A 20,710-nucleotide genomic window follows, 5' to 3' on the forward strand; every position below is an offset into this window, starting at 1 on the left:
GCTCTTCAGGGATCAGACCACTCTTCAGCAATTGTGCTCCTATCATGGTGATAGGGGTTTGAATATCTTCAACCTTACGGATCAATTTGCCTTGATCACTCTCCTCAATGGCACTGACGGAAGCATCCTTATGCGTCGACATAGGGTTGGTGTTCACGTTCGGGCGTCTTGGAGTGGAAGAAACAGCCTTGGCTTCGATCAAGTATTGTACCCGATTCTGAAATGCGAAATAGTTTTCCAAGGTATGACCAGGTGCTCCCATGTGAAACTCGCAATGGGCATTAGCGTCGTATCCAGGTGGATATGGAAAAACAACTGGTTTTAACTACCTCAATGTTAGAAGGCCCTCCTTTTGCAGATATGGGAATATCTGACTATAAGATACTGGTAGGGGATCAAGTTGCCTTCTTGGAGGTCTTGGCTTGAATTGTCTTGGTGGTACGGTATTTTGCTGATGATGATGTTGTTGATGTTGTGGTTGATACATTTGTTGTTGCTGCATTGGCTGTTGATAGGGTATAGGTACTACGGCGACGACTTGACCATATGAAGCTTGTTGCTTCCCTTTATAGTTCCTGGATATGGCGTTTGTTTCACCTTCTCTTTTCTTTGGGAAGCCTCCAGAATACCTCTTCGGTGCGCTAGGTGCTGTCACTGCTCCTGGAATCTTTCCATCCCTCAACCCCTTCTCTATGCGGTCTCCAGTTGTGACTAGATGTGTGAAGTCAGATGCTGCACTACTCACTAATCGATCAAAGAATCGGTCCTTCAAGGTTTCCACAAATATCCCGGTCATTTCCTTCTCAGACAATGGTGGCTCTACCTAAGCAGCCAACTCTCTCCATCGTTGGGCGTATTCTTTGAATGACTCACTCTTCTTCATAGCCATCCCTTGCAACTGCATTCGATCGGGTGCCATATCTAAGTTATATTTGTACTGACGGAGAAATGCGTCGGCCAAATCCTCCCAACTTTGAATCCGCCCCTGTTCTAAGCTCATGTACCATCTCAGAGATGCTCCACTCAGTCTGTCTTGGAAACAGTGTACAAGTAGTTTTTCGTTTTCGGTATGAGCAGCCATTTTCCTGAAGTACAATACCAGGTGGCTTCTTTGACAAGTCTGTCCTTTGTGTTTCTCGAAATCAGGAGTTTTAAATTTAGCCGGGATGGCTAAATTCGATCCCAAACACATGTTCATGGCAAAAGCACCGAAGATATTGTTTCCTTCTATGGCTTTGATCTTCTTTTCTAGGGCACGGAGCCTATCTGCAGCAGGATCGGGAAGTGTCTTAGGTTTTGGTTGATCAGGCATATAGAATGCATCATATTGGTCATCTCCAATTTCGGGTCCATGATGAGTAGATGTATCAGAAGGTTCTGCACGGTCTCCATCTCCTTTGCCTCCTACCGGTATTTGAACCAATCTCTTCTTGGTGGGGACGTAACCTTCGTCTTGGGGATTCAGACCTGGCATGCTATCATTCCTTTTTGCCCTAGCTTTTTCCTCCTCAATCCTCTATCTCTGAGCGATTGCGAGCATTATCTCCAACAACTGATCCATCTTCTCCTGGATCATATTGATGTCTGTCCTCATGGTAACCTGATTGGCCTCAACTTGCTCTAATGTCATCTTGTATTTGCTTCACGTCTCGTATCGGTGTTGATTAGTCAGTGTGGCTGGATAAAGGGTAAAAAAGGTTGGGTAAGTTTTTTTTTATTTTTATGAAGCGTGATGCATAGTGAATGATGCGAATGTACTTTTCGTAGTTTCCCCAATACTAAGACCATGAAAAAAAATTATGACAAACTTAGGTTGTGGGGAAAGTGAGAAAGTATATAGAGTTTGAGAGAAGAAATTCTAGGACTAGGGGCATTGGGAAAGTTATAAAATTTAGGTATAACCTGAACACCTTAGGTCTCCCGGAGTAAGGACGTGAGTCCAACGTGTAGATTTGTGCCATAGTAATCAGCTCTGAGAAGTATTTTTTGATTAGTTTATATTGAATGTCTGACATAATTAAAAAGACTTGCATGCATGTATGGTTGTTTGAGAAATAAATAATTTTGGCACCAAAAATGATGAAAAAGGAAATAAAGACAACTAAACCTTCTAAGTTGGGTAACTTTCACCCAGTTATTTAGTCTAACGGAGGTTAAGTCTCAATTGTCATCCCAAAGTGGACCAATAAATGCCAATGTACATAGAGTCATTGAAAAAAAAGAATTTTTTTTTTAATAAAAAGGTGCCTAGAAAAAATTCTCTATCGACCTTATGCATGTGAGGGAAACAATAATTGCAAATGCCTTAATATGATTGTCTTAATGACAGGGGGAGAAAATCGAAAAAGAGACTTAAGCCCAAAGCATAGTTGGAGAGATTTCTGAAAAAGAGACTTAGGTCTGTGGTTTTACCGCAGTTAATGTTCTTGTAATACCTTCGTTGACAGATGATTACCAAGAGAAGTAATCCTAACCGATCGGAACAAAGACTCACGTATGAGTACCATTGACCTCATTTCTGAATGTTTTATCATGATGTGACCGTTTGATCCGAAAACTCATGAATGCAAGATTTGTTGTTTGAGGACAAGCAACAACCTAAGTTTGGGGGAGTTTGATAAGTGGTTTTTGCATCATTCTCTCTAGTAGTTTTCCTTTAGAATTTTACCATATTTTGTTCTATTTCCTTTCATTTGTCATGTTTTATGTTTTGGTTTGTGTCTTATTATGAATTTCAGGGTCTAATGAGTATCCAAGCAAAGAGGGATCAAAAGAAAGAGAAACAGAGTGAAAAATGACATTTTGGAGAAATCTCCGGTTGGAGGAAGTCAAAGAAATGGTCATGAAAAAACACAGAGAATTTTCAATAGGATTCACAAACAATATTTTTCATTATGTTGCACATCATGACAGACATGTGGTATTTTGATCGTATCTAGAGCGTCGTAACTTAGAATGGCGTGGGACCGACGAAAAATGAAAGCTAACGTCAAGGGCTACAAAAGACGAGAACCCGTGGCATATTACAACCACCCGTAATAGATATTACGAGCCGTAACAGGCAGGAGAACTTTCTCCCGATTTATTTCGCTTTCTGGCCCAATTCCATCTGCTTTAAGGCTTTTGATTATTTGGATTCGACATTATTTTGTTTTTAAAAGGCATTGAAGTTGATATTTTGTGCCATATCTAGAATAAGCTATAAAACTAAGATTATTACTTAGTTTAAGGCATCTAGGATCTTTCAGTTTACGCTTACTTTATCGCTTTTTGTAGAAGTCACCATTGGAGTACTAGATCAAAAAAAATCCTTCGTTTAATCAGGTTCATTATGGCTTTATTTATCTTTTTGTCAATTATGTAGTTGTATGTAGTAATTGCTTTTATTATATTATTCCTTAATATGAGTGAGTAGTCCACCAGGGACTAAGGGTTATGAACCCTATCATATGACTATTCACATGAACTTAAGCTAGTTATGAGAATTGCATCCATTTTATTTGAAAAGTATGAATTTTTAATTCAAACCTCGCAATGAAAGTAGGAATATTTTTAGGCGTTTGCCTTATGCTTAAAGGGTAAGTGTGAACGTCGGAAAGCAGTTTTAAAAAAATCAAGTTCGAATTCACGAAAGTGATTGGAGGAAATTGAGAAAACTTCCAATTTTTAATAGTTGTGCAAATGTAATGATCACTAACGAACATTTTTGCATGAGCGAAAGCCGACGAGCGTCTCGTTCGTTAGAGATAGAGAAATTCACAAGCGAAAGTAGGTGTGACCCATAATAATCTATTTTTCTATAAACTGTGTCAGATTCTTGTAATAGAAATGCTTAATTCGTGTGAAGACGACTAAGATAGGATTCATAACTCTAAGTCATGTTTATTATATATACTTTAAGTGTTTTCATTCAATTAAGTTGTTTTCATAAAAGTGATTTTTCAAATAAGTTGTTTTGACTTAAGTTCTTTTTCACTAAAGTCGCCCTTTTTTCCATTATTCGATTTCTCTAACTTTACATCGATAGGATAGAAATCGGTCATTAACCATTGATCTTTAAGGGTTCGATACTTTTTAAAACTACCTCAATATTTGAGATACGCTTGTCGCGTGTCAATGAGTACTAAATACCAAAATTAGTTTAAGTGTTTATCACTATATCGGTATCAAGAAGTTCCATGGATACCTTAAAAGTGCATGGTGTTCATTTATTAAGAGGATTTTGGAAGAATCATTAGTACTGATTGTATTTGCTTTTCTAGCGCGGCCTTGAAATAGATTATTTGTTATATATATATATATATATATATATATATATATATATATATATATATATATATATATATATATATATATATATATATATATATATATATATATATATATATATATATATATATATATATATATATATATGCATTGTATTTATTGTATTACTTGTATATGACATAATAAACACTTAGAATAATTAGTTTATTTAATGGTACATTAGGTGTGACTTAGACATTATTAAACATAAGAACATTATTCTTAAAGTATTTGTAGTCAAACTTTATTGTTATTAGATAGGACAACAGTAACGCATAGAGAAAATTATGTGAGCAGATTGATGATCGTGTCTCGCGGATCATGAATATGAGATATCAAGTCTTCACTTATGTATAAATGTTAGGAGTAATATTTATACCGGAGTGACTCACTATTAGAATACTACATAGTTTGTTATATAAGTGTCATAAGTTATTCTCATAGTGATAATTATAACACCCCGAATAACATACGTCTAGAACCATACTATTCAAAATGTTACACATGGTACGTAGTATGTCAAAACTGTCTAAATGACATCTAATACAAGTATGAAACTAGGTCCATAACATAGTAAACACAAAAAATAGATGTCTAATACAAATATAATACTGATGAAGCGCACAACAGAAACACAAAATAGATCACATAGACTTTAAAACCTTCAGTTCAACTTTCCTTTTTCCATTTCCTTGCACCTGATAACCTGAAGTATTAAACATGGGGTGAGATACAACTATCTCGGTGGGGTTCTAACTACACCATAAGTCTGCTTGATCAAGGTGTTTTCAATTTCTATCTTACTCATAGAATTATTATCAACACTATATATTATATAATCACGCAAGAATGGAGAAGTTTAGGCCTAAATGATCTTATACAGTGTGTGAATATCAATACACGAGCAAAAACAATCCATATCTACCTCGAGAGATGGATAACTACATACGTCATTTTTCCCTGACGACAACATCCCACTTAAGTCTGAACATGCGTCACAAACTTCCCATTAAACAAGGAACATCATTCCCCGACCACAACTTTTCATATAAGTATGGACACGTGTCATGGACTACCCTTTAAATGAGGAAAGTCTTTCTCCAATTACAACCTTTCATATAGGTTTGGATGCGAGTCACAGACTTCCCATTAAACGAAGAACGTCTTTCCCCAACCACAACCTTTCATATAGGTCTGGACACGGGTCATGGATTTCCCATTAAATGAGGAATTTCTTTCCCCGTTATTAGTAGGGATGTCAACGGGGCAAGGAATATGTGGAGGATGTTTTCCCTCTCCCAGCCCGACCCCTAATATTTTCCCCATCCTCGTCCCTGATCCCTGCCACTAGGGAATATTTTCCCTCATCCCCATCCCCACAGATCCCCAATGAGAATCGGAGATCCACAGAGATTGAATCTTATCAAAATTTCTATACTTTTTGATCAAAACTATGACACTAGCATTTCGTTTTTTTACTTAAAAAAACATATATTTTGCATCTTTCTTTTTTTATAAATAAAAACACATCTTGCATCAACAAAAAAAAATGCAAAAACACTTGGATTAGCGAAAACATAATCACTAGTTTACTAATTGAATAAAAAATAAGTTACTAATTGAAGTACATTAAAGTTGAAGTGTAAATACCACAAACAAAATGAACAAAGGAGTGTGGTTGTTGTGATGATGATGCGAGCAAATGAGATGAGGAATGAAGGAAACAAAGAGAATCGAGAAAAGAAATATTAGAGACAGTGTGTGCATTGTATGCAATAAGTGCACTTTTTTAGCGTTGGGTATTTAGGTAGAGAAAAAATACATTGTACAATGAAACAAAAAAATAAAATGATCCACTGATAACTCTTCATTTCCTAATATACTAACTATTTTTTTATAAACAAAATATAAAATATTATATAATTATATATTATATAATATATTATATATGAAAGTTAAATAATAAGTTCAAAGTCGGGAAATCTGCAGGGCGGAAGGTACTTTCCCGATCCCCGTCCCGAAGTGTTATCAAAGAAACTTTTCCCTCCAACCCCAACTCCACGGGGAAAAAATCCCCGATTTTGGAGTTCCGCATAAATAATTCCCACATGAATCCCTGTTAACAGATGCAAATTGACATCCCTAGTTATTGGTAACACTTTTTCAAAAATTATAGATGCCATGCATTAATTAACCCAACACCCTATCCTTTTGTTCCACAATATCTCTTGAACATCACATTTGATTACTTCTATATTTATTGCTCAAGTACAAAATGTACAACTATTCAAAGGATTATGGGGATGAACATGAGTTTAATGAGAGGAAAAGGTTAATATTTAATTTGTTTTCCTTTCATAATACTCATTATTTGTGTACTAATTAGTGCGTTATCATTATGATTTTGCATCACAGGATTGTCAACCTCCCAGGTGTTGAGTTTAATAATGAATACACTGTACAAACAATTTGTTGAGAAATATATCAAAGAGTTTGAAGCTTTCCATGTTGTTATTCTTGATACCTTCAAGTAAGCATGCAATTTATTCCAATGAAATTTAATCACCTTTTAATATTTACCTAAAGAAGATAGTTGAAAACAAAATTTCATAGAAATACTAATGACAACATTATGTTAGTCCGAGTAAATTTGAACCCAGATCTCCCAACGAAGGTTTCAAATTCGAAACTTGTGGATGAAAAAAATGTGCTTGGAAGAGACACTACTGAAGATGTGCAATCATGTTCCTCGACATGGATTACTCATCGAACAAAACTAGTTGATACTTCACATCTATAACATAGATAGTCATACAAAAATTGCACTAAAAAATTTGTTTTACGCATTTTTATGTTATGAGTGGTTTGTGTGCAAGGTTTCAGGGGGAGCATAAGCGTTTTTCGAGTTATACTTAAAGTTGAGACAATTCCAAGTAAAAGTTTGCCAATCATCAAAAAGGGGGATTATAGTTGCATGTCCCTAATTCATTTCGGGGGAGCACCTATATCCAATTATTTGTTGTTTTTCTTATCGCTTTCATCTTTCATTTTAATTTCAATTTGTTGAGTCTCATTCATGATTGCACTTCTCGGAATCAAGTTTGAAAAAAAATGTTTTTATCATGCATAAAACATGGGTTAGATTTGATCTTGATAATGATTTTTTTTTATCAATTGCATGAGTAAAATCTCATAGTTCCTTTAAAACCTTGAAGATTTGAGATTTTACATGTTTGATTCGAATCATGGTGTTTATGCACATTTTATGATTCTGATCAAATTGGACAGAGGAAAAACTTGTTCGTTTGATTCAAATCATTTTTTTACACTTGATTCGAATCATTTTCCTAATGTTTACTTCTACTTGATTTGATTCGAATCAAATTTTGAACGTGATTAGAATCACACACGTTTTTAACATTTCTCAATCAGGACTGTGGCATTTGATCTGAATCAATTTTATACATGATTCGAATCACGTGGCTCATGATTCGAAATACACTTTCCTCTTATTCAAATCAACTAACAAATTTTCAAAAATATATTTTCTTTTCTATTCCACTTCACTTGCTCATTTGATTCAAATCATAGATTGTTCTTTATTCAAATCTAATTGAATTTTTCAACCATTTTGTGTGCTTAATCTCAAGTGCATAAAACCTTTTGTCATCATTTCTCACAAATCATCTATCATTCTGATCATAGTTTTCACCGTGATTTTAGTAAAAAAAATCAATTTCCTCTGTTTTAAGTGTTCAAAGTCTTACAATGAAATTCTCACAAATCAAATTTTTAATTGATTGAAGGAGGCACGTCCTTGAAACTAATTATTCTTGGATTTCTTGTTGAATTTTTCAGGTTGTTAGCAATATTGAGGTGATTGTCAATGGTGATGACAAATTCCATTGTAAAGAAGTAGGTTCTTGTCTCCATAATTGCCTTAGTAGTGCTTGTGTGGAAGGCTACAGATAAGGTAAAGTTATTCTTAGATCTTCAGGCAATTTCACTGCTTAAGAAATCAGGAGGATCAAGGGGTTGATAGCTACACACGAAGACTTAGAGAAGAATTGATGGTATTGGAATATTCAAGAAACGTAATTTGAGTAAATATTGCGTAAAAGAGTTTGGCATTTAGGTTATATACAAGTCAAGATCCAAATAAGAGATTTATTTTCTCAGTTGTATTATGGATTGGTGATTGTATAAACTCATAGAAATATTTGTCAAATAACAAGGAACTATGCAGGTGTTATCTCAAATTTTCGACACTAGCATTAATGTGATAAAAGTCATGCAATAATGACTGGTGTAAAGTCAAAATGTTGAATAATGACCATGAGGATTTCGAAAAATGTGACTTGTCGACAAGGAATGTTACTGAGGTCGAAATCGCAGTCGGACTTAAGAGTTGGGGACTTAGTAAAACTCAGAGTTTCAAGCCATTTTTTACGCGGTCGAATGAGGTGTAAGTGGATAAGATCAAACGGTCACTAAAAGACATGTGGAAGCCTACCGAAGACAAATGCTACATGGAATTAAAGACATGACAATTTATGTGTAGTCGATTGTTATAGACATTTACCTTAGGATTAGTATATAAGTAGTGTTAACTTTGAGTTTTAGGGGTCCACAATGGTACACAATTCTACATAACTCAAAGTATCTGTGTGATTGAGAAAAGAGTTTCAGAATGTACGTATGTGTTCTACTTTTTATAAATTAAAACTTTTTAAATTCAAATATTTTCTACATTTCCAGTCTTTATTTTCATATGTATTTCGATTTCAATTTAAATTTCAGTCATCACTTTTAAACTTTATTTCGATTTTCAGTTATTACTTTAGAACTGCACATTTCAACATTTATGTCAAAATCATTTAAAGTTCATGATTTAAACAAAATATGTCTTGGGATCTTTTCGAGTTTAATCTCTTAAGTAAGTTGAAACTTGTTTTTGTTTACTAAATTCACAATAAATAACAACTTACAATGGGAAACCATTGAAGAGTGCACTTGGGCAAAGCGATGACGAATGTCAAAGCATTATAAATCTCGGCGTCCTCTCTCTCTCTCTCTCTCTCTCTCTCTCTCTCTCTCTCTCTCTCTCTCTCTCTCTCTCTCTCTCTCTCTCTCTCTCTCTCTCTCTCTCTCTCTCTCTCTCTCTCTCTCTCTCTCTCTCTCTCTCTCTCTCTCTCTCTCTCTCTCTCTCTCTCTCTCTCATGCGTTTAATTCATAGTATTTACATGCTTAGGTTTTCCAATTTCATTGTAGTTATCGTTTGCTCATTGATAGTGATTTATTACGTAAACATTAGGTTTTATTGGAATCGGATAACTTATTAAGCTAGATTGGTGATTAAAATTCTATGAAACAAATTGACCTTAGAATTCCATTTGTTGAATCATTGTTTAAACACTTATTGTGCATTACACAATTGAATCAATTCATACCAAGTTTTTAATCATATTAATCTTTGGTATTTGTGAAACGGTTCGTATTAACTTGATCAATATTTGAATAGTATAATTTTCAGTTTCACATCAAACCTTCCACTTGCAAATCATTTTTAAAAACACTCTGATTTTGAAATGACGGTTGAATTTTTAGTTTGGATCTATTCATCCCCTTTAGACTAACTTTCTTCTTCCATATTCACACTCAACGCCACGATCTTGATAAGCACATATATAATATATAACAAATGTGGAATGAAAATATTGTGTTTTTGATTTGAGTTTGACTCAAAATAAAATCTCAAAATGCCTTTAAAATCTTGAAGGTTTGAGATTTTACGTATTTGATTCGAATCACGAAATTTATATATAATTTACATATATTTCAGGAAGGCCAGTAGACACTCCTTCATGTTGTTTTCATCAGCCCAAGACATTCATCCATGGATTTAGCAAAGGTAGAACTGTACTTAATCAAATAGATACCAAACTTGGCTTCTCAGATATTGGATCTAATGTGAGTTCAACTAACATGAAGATTTGCGTAGTATCTAAAACAATGGAAAGCTTACTGAACAGCATCCGTGAGATTCATTAGGTTGATGTTGCTTAAGTTACAAGCTATTCCATGCAAAGTATCAGACCAATAAACAGTAAAAGATATGAATATGATGATATATTATATTATATTAATTTAAAGTTAAGGGAAACTAGAAAGTAATTCTTTCCTTTAACACCAAAATTGTAGATGCCATGCATGAATTAACCCAGCACCCTATCTTTTTGTTCCACAATATCTCTTCAACTCATCACATTTAATTACTTCTATATTTATTGCTCAAGTATTATTTTGATTTTGCATGACAGGATTTTCAACATCTCAGATGTTGAGTTTGGTAATGAATAAACTCTATAAGCAATTTGTTGAAAAAGATATCAAGGAGTTTGAAGCATTCCATGTTGCTATTATTGATACGTTCAAGTAAGCATGCAATTCATTCCAATGAAATATAATCACCTTCATTTTAGTATTTACCAAATGAAGATAGTTGAAAATAAAATTTCATAGAAATAATACCAATGACAAGATTACGCTAGTCTGAATAAATTTGAACCCAGAGAAATCTCTCAAAACGCGCTAAAAAATTTGCATTCGATCAGATTATCACCGTAACAAAGAATCATGATTTATGCAGCATACTAAACGTGGCTGTACCGGGGAAGCATTATGATGCCCCGTCATATAACGATGTAAAGGTTAGTTTTCTTGTTACACAATTTTGGTGTACAAGAGAAATTTCACATATTTTCCATCCTATAGGAAATTTTCAAACGTTGGAAAGAATCTAATGAAGAAGCTAGAAAGGAGATGTTCAAAGACTTCATGAATAAGAATGTGAATCTCAACAGAGTAGATGAATCTATGATAATCACTGCAATAGTTGCACCACCAGCAGCCATGGTGGCTAAAAGAACCGGACAAACAACACTGCCGCAGCTGAAATTTATGAATGCCATTCCTGATGTTGTCTTTGTTCCTTCAGCTACTGTCTTGGCTCTCATTGCTGTCAAAATCCTAAGGCTAATGTTCAAAGGAAACGATTCAACATCAAAGGCCGCTGTTGATACCATTTTTCCACCTGCAGATGAAAATATATCAGATCATTCACAGCAAGATATACAAAAAAATGCATCAGATTCCAATGCAACAGAAGAGATGATAAAAGATGCAACAGATTCACATCAACTCACACCCAAGGGTAATTACTGTGCCTTGTGTAAAAAGGTTCATGACTAATGATTAACAGCCCTATTCTAGTTTATATACTATTTTATGTTCATTGACATATACTCTTTAAGGGCATAATTATATGTAAAAGTAACTGTAATTATATGATTAAGTAACTTCAAACACAAGACATGGAGGGTAAATTGTGTTATTTGAATTTCAAAAACAATTTATAAAAATCTTTGATTTTTAAAATAATTATATTAAATTTGATAAACAAACAATGATATGATACTTAAACGATATAAAGAACAAGTTCAATAAGAGAGATACACAACGGAAATAAAATAAACAACGGAAAATAAAGAGAGAAGAGATAGAGAATAAACCAAAGATTTATAGATTTTCGGTCTAACCACTCGATCTACTTCTACACTCAAAGAATTTCTTCTTAAGAGTTTCACTAAAAAACACACTTGAACTTTTACATGATCATCTCACGAACCTTCTACAAGAGACAAAATGATATTTTACAATGTTGTAGTTGAGGAACTAAGGAACAAAGCTTTAACACAAGTTTAGTCCAAGAACCTATAAATAGAGTTTTTACACGGATTTAGCTCAAGAAACTTCTCACAATCATTTATCAAGTTTATCTTGAAATTTTTTAAATCTTTTACCTAAGATATTACACAAAATATTCGCATTCTTGATTACAATAAATTAGACACATCACCAGTTACACCACAAGTCTCACAAGGACTTTTTGGTCTTTTAGCACTACAATATTATTCATGAAAAAATAATTTATCAAATAGAGAGAATAGAAAAATAATCTAGAGTTTTCTTTTCATAAATCTAATTTAAAATTAAATGAGGAGAAATCTCCTTTATATAGACTTTTTTTGCTAAGAAATGAAATGATCAATGGTCCAAATGTATTAATTTATTTTGATTAACATATATCTTAATCAATTAAAACACTTCAAAAGATGAAAACTCTAATTCATAAAAGTATACCCTAAAACAACTAAATGTATAAATTGATTAATAGTTTTTCTAAGCATTAGAAGGCATTCCAGCTTGCTCCAATCGATTAGTCCAATTCGTTAATCGATTAAGCAGTGAATTAACTTTTCTAATTTATTAGAAATAATTTTTAATAAATTTCATACATGTCTTTAGATTTTATAAGAAGTTTTAATTAAAACATAGAGGGTTTGAAAGTGTGTGTATGTATGTGTGTTGTGTGTGCGTGCGTATGTGCATGTGTGTGTGCGCGCGCGCGTGAGCGTGTGTGTCCGTACGTGCATGTGTGCGCGCGTATGTGTGTGTGTACGCGTGTGTGTATACATGTGTGTCTGTTATTTTCTTAGTACTTCAAGACTTACTCTTTACCTTTTATAATTTAAACTGATCTCTCTAAGAAACTAAGTGTAGGACTCGGCAAACTTCCACTCTATATATCTCTTTCAAACTTTAAGATTCTCAGCTTGATTCAACTATTAATTAACACTTCAATTGGATTTTTAAATTATCTACCTAATGAGGTTTGAGGTGTCCTCTTGATTAGATGCCATCATTAGGAGCTCGGAGACAATTGCAATCAACTCTCTCTTTATGAGTTGTCACAAAGAACTCTTGAAAAGAGCTATCAACATCAAAAAAGTCATTTAACTTGTGAAATTATCATCTTTAAAATATGCTTTGATAGTTGTCATCAATTACCATCGATTTTCGTCATAAAAAATAGCAGATGGTTATACTTGCAAAACACATAGATCCACGTGATCGTTAACAAATGGAACGAAACCCATTGTACATGTGATTTTGATTTTAATGATGACAAAATAAAGTAAAATAAAATCATAAGAATCATCAATAAAATAATAAAAAATCATGAATGAAAACAGAATGCGAGAATGTTTTTTATTACCTAAGATAATCTACAACTGAAGATCTTCACTAAGAAACAAACTCAACTGATAAAATCTCACCATTGTTCATTGCTTTAATTATTTATTTATGATATAGGATCTTATGTAATACTAAATGTTAGTAGTTCTCAAAGTATTAAGATAATGTGTTTACAAACTAAAACATTTTCTTAAACTTCATGACACAAACTGATCGGTCTGCTGCCGAACCAACTGCACTGACTATAGCAGCGTAAGCAACTCAACCAGCAATAGTTTAATAAAAAAAAGTCATGACAACTAATAGAAATTTTAATAAAAAAGTCATAACAAGAGAATGAAATTTCTAAGTTGTTTCTATGAAAATTTATTTAAATCAATTTTTTTAAGTTTTTAAAAAATTATAATTTTTAAACAAAATTATGTAATACAATAAAAAATTATTTTAAAAAATTGAATGAAACGAGGCTTATAATTAAAAACTTGGCTGTGTTAATTAAAAATTAATTGGCATGAATTCTCGTTAGCAAGAGTTTGAAGCATATGGAAGCATAGGAACATATTGTTTTTAATGGTTTAGTTTGTAATCTTGGAGATTTATTATAGTCTATCAAGATAGAGGTGTAGAATTGGAGGGTTATACGGAATTTTTTTAAATCTCATATGTAATTTTTATGACTTATATGTTCTCATTTAAGTTGTTGTTTTTCTCATTAATTTAGTTGATCCATTTATATATATGAACTAACAATCAAAACAATTTATCTAGAAAAAAAAGTAGGAATCAAAACTTCATTAATACTAATAATTGATTTCTTAAATATACTCTAATAATTTGAGTAGTACAATAAATGAATACCAAGACATAAGTTCAACTAGAGACTAGCAATCAAATTAACAAAACATTATTATATGGAAATAAATAAATAACAACTTATCTAAAGCTTAAGTGACAAATCAAGTTCACAAGATTCAGAATTTGAGGGTTCTCCTTCGATGTTGGACTTTGAATGATGAACATCATCCATGGTAGAAGTGGGAGCCACAATCATTTTATTTTCCATATTTGAATTTGAACTTGTAGCAACATGTGAAAAAAAGTCTCTAAATTTTAGATTAGTGGTAATTTTATTATGAGAACCATCTTCAATCTTTAATGTAGTTCCACCACCAATACTTAGATTTCCAACCATGCTATTACCATTCCTCATGTTTGTTAATGACACAAGAGAAGGGTTTAATCTCTCTTGCAAACACAAAACACCATTAGCATATCCAAAACGATTTGAAGTAAACTTAGGGTTAGGGTTTAAATAAGGTGGTTTTTGAATTGTGGAATCAATTCTATTCCCAAATGTGTTATAATTATAAGGTTTAAAAAGAGTGTTTTGATAACTAAAATAAGGGTGAAACCGAGATTGTCCATAATGTAATGCACCAGCAGTGTCGTACCTTTCTTTGCGCATTTTTTCTAAAGCACGTTCTGCTTTATGAGCATTCTGGTGTCCTCCTAAAGCTTGTGAATTCGAAAATTGTTTCCTACAAAAGGAGCATGAGAAAAGCCTTGAATCTGAATTCTTCTCTTCACTTTTGTTTTCATCTCTCCCTTCATAGTTGTTTTTGGTAGGAAAACAAGATGATGAATCAATTTGGGTCGGATTAAAAAAATCATATTCTAGTAAATTCGACTCTGAAACGAAATCCTCTTTTAAAAGTTTCACGAAACTAATAAGATTGTTGGAATTGGTGTTTGAGGATTGATCTTGTTTAATCTCCTTCGTTTTCACCACTTTTTTTGAGTGAGAAGAATCACTTTGATCTTGTGAAGTGGCTGAGAAGCTAGAAGATTCAGATGCCATGGTGAAAGTAGGGAAAGCAAGCAAACTAAATCTATTGTGGAGAATGAAGTTGTGGTTTTTTTACTTGATGATAAGGGCTATTTATTTAAAAATATCTGAGTTAATGCAAATATCTTTATATAAGGAAAGAGATTTCATCATATGCATATTTTCTTAATTCATTTATTTGAGTTATAATTATAATGGCTAGGATTGAAAATTTGAAACGATGTGTACCTGTTGATTTGTGCATTAATATCTTTGTCTTCCTTAAATAATTTCAAACTTAGAAGCAAATTGGAAACTTGGAAATATTTTCGGATGTAATTATGGCTATATTGATCGATGATATGTTCATATTTTCTTTAACACGGGTTGGCTTAAACGTTTCAATTAATTAAGCTGTTATATTGCACATGTTTAGATTTGATTGATTTTAAATTAGCTAAAATACTATATATATATATATATATATATATATATATATATATATATATATATATATATATATATATATAATATATATATATATATATATAATTTAACACTTAAAAAATTGTAGTACAACTTATAAAAATATAAAGAGGTTTAGTCTCAATTAAAAAAAGTTAAATTATTAATATTTTATGCGGTTAATACTAGTATATAAAAATTATATATATTTTCAAAGAATAAAATATTTAAAATGCGTGTGTCGAAAAAAATATAAAATGCGTGTTTCTAATTTTCAATATTTAGCCATTTAAAAAATATCACAATTGTGCTTTGACATTTGTTTAATTATGAATATATCAATTCTTAGTAATTAATTGAGGGTATAAAATAGTTTTATACACAATTAGTTTTAGAATATCAAAATAATTTTAGCATAATACATAATAGTGATTAATAAATATTAATTACTAAATTTATTGACATAATCAAAATAAAAGAATAAAAAGATAAAATATTTTAAAACAATTTATGAAAAAAATATCTAAATTCATTTTTTTTTATTTAAAGTCTTGTTGCCTAAAAAATAAGTGAGATACTTAATTATCATTTAGAAACTAAAATAAAAATACATTTATTTAATTGCGAGACCATAAACTTCTATAGAATCTCTATAAAATATTTTTAATTAATTTGTTATTGATTTAGGAGTAAATTCTTAGCAATATTTTTAGGTTTTATTTTAATTAAAATTTAAAAATTAAAATTAAAAATAGTTGTGTTAAAATAATATGACAGTGAGAATAAAAATTAAGAAGTTCATTAATAAATTATATTTCAAGGAATAAAATGTACGTGAATTCCAGTGTAACATTTTTTGTATAATGACACAAACGTCCCTTAAGTTGGTGTACTAATTTATAAGTTGTTTTGAAACGGTGGTGTGTAATTGGCTGTAAGCCCTTGTATGATTTTATTTATTTATTTTGTAAAATAAAATCGTTATATTAAAATTGTGTTAGTAGTTTCTTAAATATAGAGTATAACAACAAAAAGTAAAGAACATTAATCAAATAGCGGAAATTCAATAGGATAAGGTTAGAGAGATTGCACCAGAGATTTATTCAGATTCGGCCGAACGTTGACCTACTCCTATCTTTAAGATATCTTCTTGATATTTTAACTATAAATTTTTGAGTTTTTACCTGTTATGTCCACGAATCTTAATACAATCTGAACTTGATTTTTTACAGACTTATCCCCAAAGAAATATAGCTTTTACCCCGTAATAAGTTAACAAATTGTATAAAGATTTTTAGGCTTATCTCAATAAACAAACATAGTTTTTTCCGACAAGGCTCAAGAAATCAAAACATAAATTTTATGAATGGTTTATCTCACGAACCAAACTCAATCTCCCAAGAGTATCGCACACTCAAGAATTAAACAAACAACACGACCAATTACAAACATTTCCTCGCAAGTAAAGTTTTGCTCAAAAGCATCAAGGCAACTTAAGTGATAAAGAAATATTTATAGAGAGAGAAAGAGAGAAAATAAAGAGAAAATTTTAAAGAAAATTTAAAGATTTTGAAAGTTGCATGAGATGAAGAGGATGCGAGCCTCCTTTATATAGGCGATGGAAAATCAGAAAAGAAAATGATCCATGGACATAATTGATGAGCCAGTCGATTGGCTTAATGCTCAAATTGATTGACAGCCCTAAAATCAATCAATTATGATTGTTTAAAAGGAAAGAAGATACAGAGTTGTTACAAGTCATTAAGGCGTTGTCCTAATCGTTTGGTTAAACATTTGACCCTTTTCTAATCGATTGGTTTAATGCTCCACTGATTGGTTGGCTCATAAAAGTTTTTCCAATCGATTGGCTTAAGTCCCCAATTGATTTGGTAGTTCAAAAAATCTTTTAAAAGATAGGGGACAATATCTTAATCACTTGGCTTGATTTTGAAAGTATGTTTAAGACATTAAAAGGTAAGAAAAATTATTTTAAGTGTATGTGTTGTGTTGTGTGTGTACATGTGTGCACGTATGCATGTATGCATGTGTGCGTGTGTGTGTGTGCATGTACGTGCGCGTGTGTGTGTGGGTGTATGTGTGTCTATGTGAGTGAGTGTGTATGTGTGTGAGGGTGTGTGTGAGGTGTGTGTGTGTGTGTGTGCGCGCGTACATATGTGTATGTGTGTGTGTGTGTGTGTGTGTTTAGGTCGAGAGTGAAGACCCGGGTTTTTTATGTGAGGTTTATGGTGCTAGTGCTGTCACATATTGTTGGAACAACTCCAAGATTTATACCGTAGTCACTGAGTTATTGTTTCATCCCAATAAGTTAAGCACAACAGCTACCCATAATAACATATTTTGCCTCAACTGTGGATAGTCTAACACTTGCTTGTTTCTTGATATGCCATGAGACAAGCAAGTTTCCAAGTAAGTGAGTGACACGTATCGCTGGTACTTTTCCTATCTAGTATTCACCCACCAAAATCGGAGTTGGAGTACCCAACTAAGTCACAATCCGTTCTCTTGGGGTACCATAAACCCATTTTTTGTGTGCTATAGAGATATCTCATGATGCGTTTGATCGTACTGAGATGTGATTCTTTCGAGGATGCTTGAAAGCGTGCACACATACAGACATCAAACATTATATCAGAATGAGATGAAGTTAGATAGATACGAGACCTATCATACCTCAATACTTTCTTTCTTCAACTAGTTTTCCATCTTCGTCCTTGTCATGATTGCATGAAGTTGACATTGGAGTTTCTATTACCTAAGACTTCTCCATATCAAACCTTTTTAATAACTCTTTACAGTATTTGACTTGATTTATGAAGGATCCTTCCTTAGGTTGATTGATTTGAAGTCCTAAAAAATATTTGAGCCCTCCCATCATTGATATTTCAAACTCATTTTGCATAATTTCCGAAAATTTATTGCACAAGAATTTGTTAGTAGCACCAAAGATAATATCATCGATATAAATTTGAACTGGTAAGATGTCATGTTCGGTTTTCTTGATAAAAAGAGTTTTATCAACTTATCCTCGTTGAAACATGTTTTATAGCAAGAATTTTCCCAGACGACCATACCAAGCCGTTTGAGCTTGTTTAATCCATATAGTGTTTTCTTAAGCTTGAAAACATGGTCTGGAAAATTTGGGTTGACAAAACCTGGAGGATAGTCAACATATACCTCCTCTTGGATATATCCATTTAGAAAATTACTTGTAGATCCATTTGAAATAATATGAAATTCATGATGCATGAGAAAGCTAGTAACATCCTTATGTATTTTAATCTAGTTACAAAAGCATATGTTTCATCTAAATCTATTCCCTCGTGTTGATTGTATCTATTTACAGCGAGTATGGTTTTATTTCTTAAAATGTTGCCATCTTCATCCAGCCTTTTGCGAAAGACCCATTGGGTACCAATCACTAGATTATCTGAAGCTTTGGAAACGAGTTCTCAAACATTGTTTTGTTCAAATTAATTTAAATATTCTTGCATGGCAAGAGACCAATGTTCATCTATGATAGCTTTGTCAATTCCCGTTGGTTCAATTTGCAAAACAAAATTCATAAAGTTACATACCTTGTTGAGGGATCGTCGAGTAGTAACTCCCTTAGAGATATCTCCAATAACATTCTGGATAAGATAGTCTCTTATTGGTATTCATTCCTTTAAAAGATCTGGATGTTCTAGTGAAGTTTCTGAGATTTTATCCTGAACCACCTCTTATTCTTGATTTTTCGCTTTTGTCTTGGTTCGGTTCTTGATTGTTTTTCTTCATATTGGTATTTTCTAAGATACCTGGACAGTCAACAACTTCTACTTATACTAGTTTAAGATTATATTCATCAAAGATGACATGTAATGATTCTTCGGTTATCAGAGTTCCTTTATTAAAGACTCAAAAAGCTTTTCTATAAGTGGAATATCTTATGAATTTTCCTTCATCAGCTTTTACGTCAAATTTTTTGAGGTTATATTTCTCATTGTTAAGGATAAATCATTTTCAAACAAAGACATATAAGTGAGAGATATTTGGCTTTCTTCGTTTTGTATAGTTCATAAAGTGTTTGCTTTAGAATTGATTTTATCAAGATACGATTTATAACATAGCAAGCGATGCTTACTGCATCAGCCTAGAAATATTTGGGAATATTGGTCTCAGTGAGCATCGTCCTCGCAAGCTCTTCTAGAGACCTATGGGAAGAGTGTGGTTATCCATTCCTCCTTCGTGATCTAGATAATAAGTATGATGTATATGTCATCGCCAACTTGGGGATGTTTGGACTTCTCTTGGACTCGTCCTTGGCCTGGAAATTTTATGTGATGTTGGCTATAACACAGTGTTGCTATTTGGAATGGCATTATGTAAGCTCTCTTTGATTTGGGCTAGTCTTTATGCAAAGGCCTGGAAGTTTTGTTGTTGAACCGTAGGGTACATACTGTTTAAGAACTCCTTAGCTCCTTTTTGGTCAAGATTAGTCTGCATGAGCCAAAAACTAGGGAGTGTTTTACATCCGTTATAATATGTGATAACATAAGTCTTAAGTAAGGCTCACCTAAATGGAATTGTGGAGCAATTGCAACGAATGAAGGAGGTTGAAACTCTTGGGTCTGCCCTAGGTTGGACAAGGCTTGGCGATGGAAGAACAGAGGGATTCATCTTCAAGGACTGATTGTTCATCCCTCGAGAAGGAAGGGAAGAGGATTCATGACTGCTTCTGCGACTGCTTGTTATTGAACTGTGAAGCGATTGACTTTGGAAGTTGTCATCTTCTAGTGCATCAGATGAAAGGAATTCGGTTCCAATCTTGGAGGAATTAGTTTGGAGATGGAGATATAAGCTTTGACCGTATGAGATATGGATTTGATTCGATTGAATTGAGAAGCGATGAGTCATGGAAATTTTAGGAATAAATGTCGATTCCCACAGACAGCGCTAATGTTATACTCTGGAGTTGTATAAAGATTAGAGAAGTTAGATCCACAATGAGTTACG

At 32.7% G+C, this 20,710-nt stretch overlaps 2 protein-coding genes across 2 annotated transcripts; one reads left to right on the top strand and one right to left on the bottom strand.

Moving 5' to 3' along the window:
• The first annotated feature begins 10,555 nt into the window (after positions 1 to 10,555).
• LOC127128490 (uncharacterized) lies at positions 10,556 to 11,675 on the top strand. Its single transcript, XM_051057840.1, has 3 exons — positions 10,556 to 10,743; positions 10,958 to 11,018; positions 11,083 to 11,675. Exons 1-3 carry the CDS (start codon positions 10,622 to 10,624, stop codon positions 11,557 to 11,559), a joined length of 660 nt encoding a protein of 219 aa, XP_050913797.1. The 5' UTR covers positions 10,556 to 10,621; the 3' UTR covers positions 11,560 to 11,675.
• Positions 11,676 to 14,344: 2,669 nt separating this feature from the next.
• LOC127131879 (zinc finger protein 1-like) lies at positions 14,345 to 15,265 on the bottom strand. The gene has a single exon (XM_051060770.1). The coding sequence runs from the start codon at positions 15,263 to 15,265 to the stop codon at positions 14,345 to 14,347; it is 921 nt and encodes a 306-aa protein (XP_050916727.1).
• Between the last annotated feature and the right edge of the window lie 5,445 nt (positions 15,266 to 20,710).

The sequence above is a fragment of the Lathyrus oleraceus genome, chromosome 3 (assembly GCF_024323335.1).
Source record: "Lathyrus oleraceus cultivar Zhongwan6 chromosome 3, CAAS_Psat_ZW6_1.0, whole genome shotgun sequence".
NCBI lineage: Eukaryota > Viridiplantae > Streptophyta > Magnoliopsida > Fabales > Fabaceae > Lathyrus > Lathyrus oleraceus.

What these genes read in the sequence shown, in the direction of transcription:
- LOC127128490 (XM_051057840.1), top strand. Translation starts at nt 10,622, where the DNA reads ATGACAGGATTTTCAACATCTCAGATGTTGAGTTTGGTAATGAATAAA. An exon ending in GCTATTATTGATACGTTCAA is followed by an intron (nt 10,744 to 10,957) that starts GTAAGCATGCAA and finishes TGATTTATGCAG; the next exon opens with CATACTAAACGTGGCTGTAC. An exon ending in CGTCATATAACGATGTAAAG is followed by an intron (nt 11,019 to 11,082) that starts GTTAGTTTTCTT and finishes TCCATCCTATAG; the next exon opens with GAAATTTTCAAACGTTGGAA.
- LOC127131879 (XM_051060770.1), bottom strand. Translation starts at nt 15,265, where the DNA reads ATGGCATCTGAATCTTCTAGCTTCTCAGCCACTTCACAAGATCAAAGT.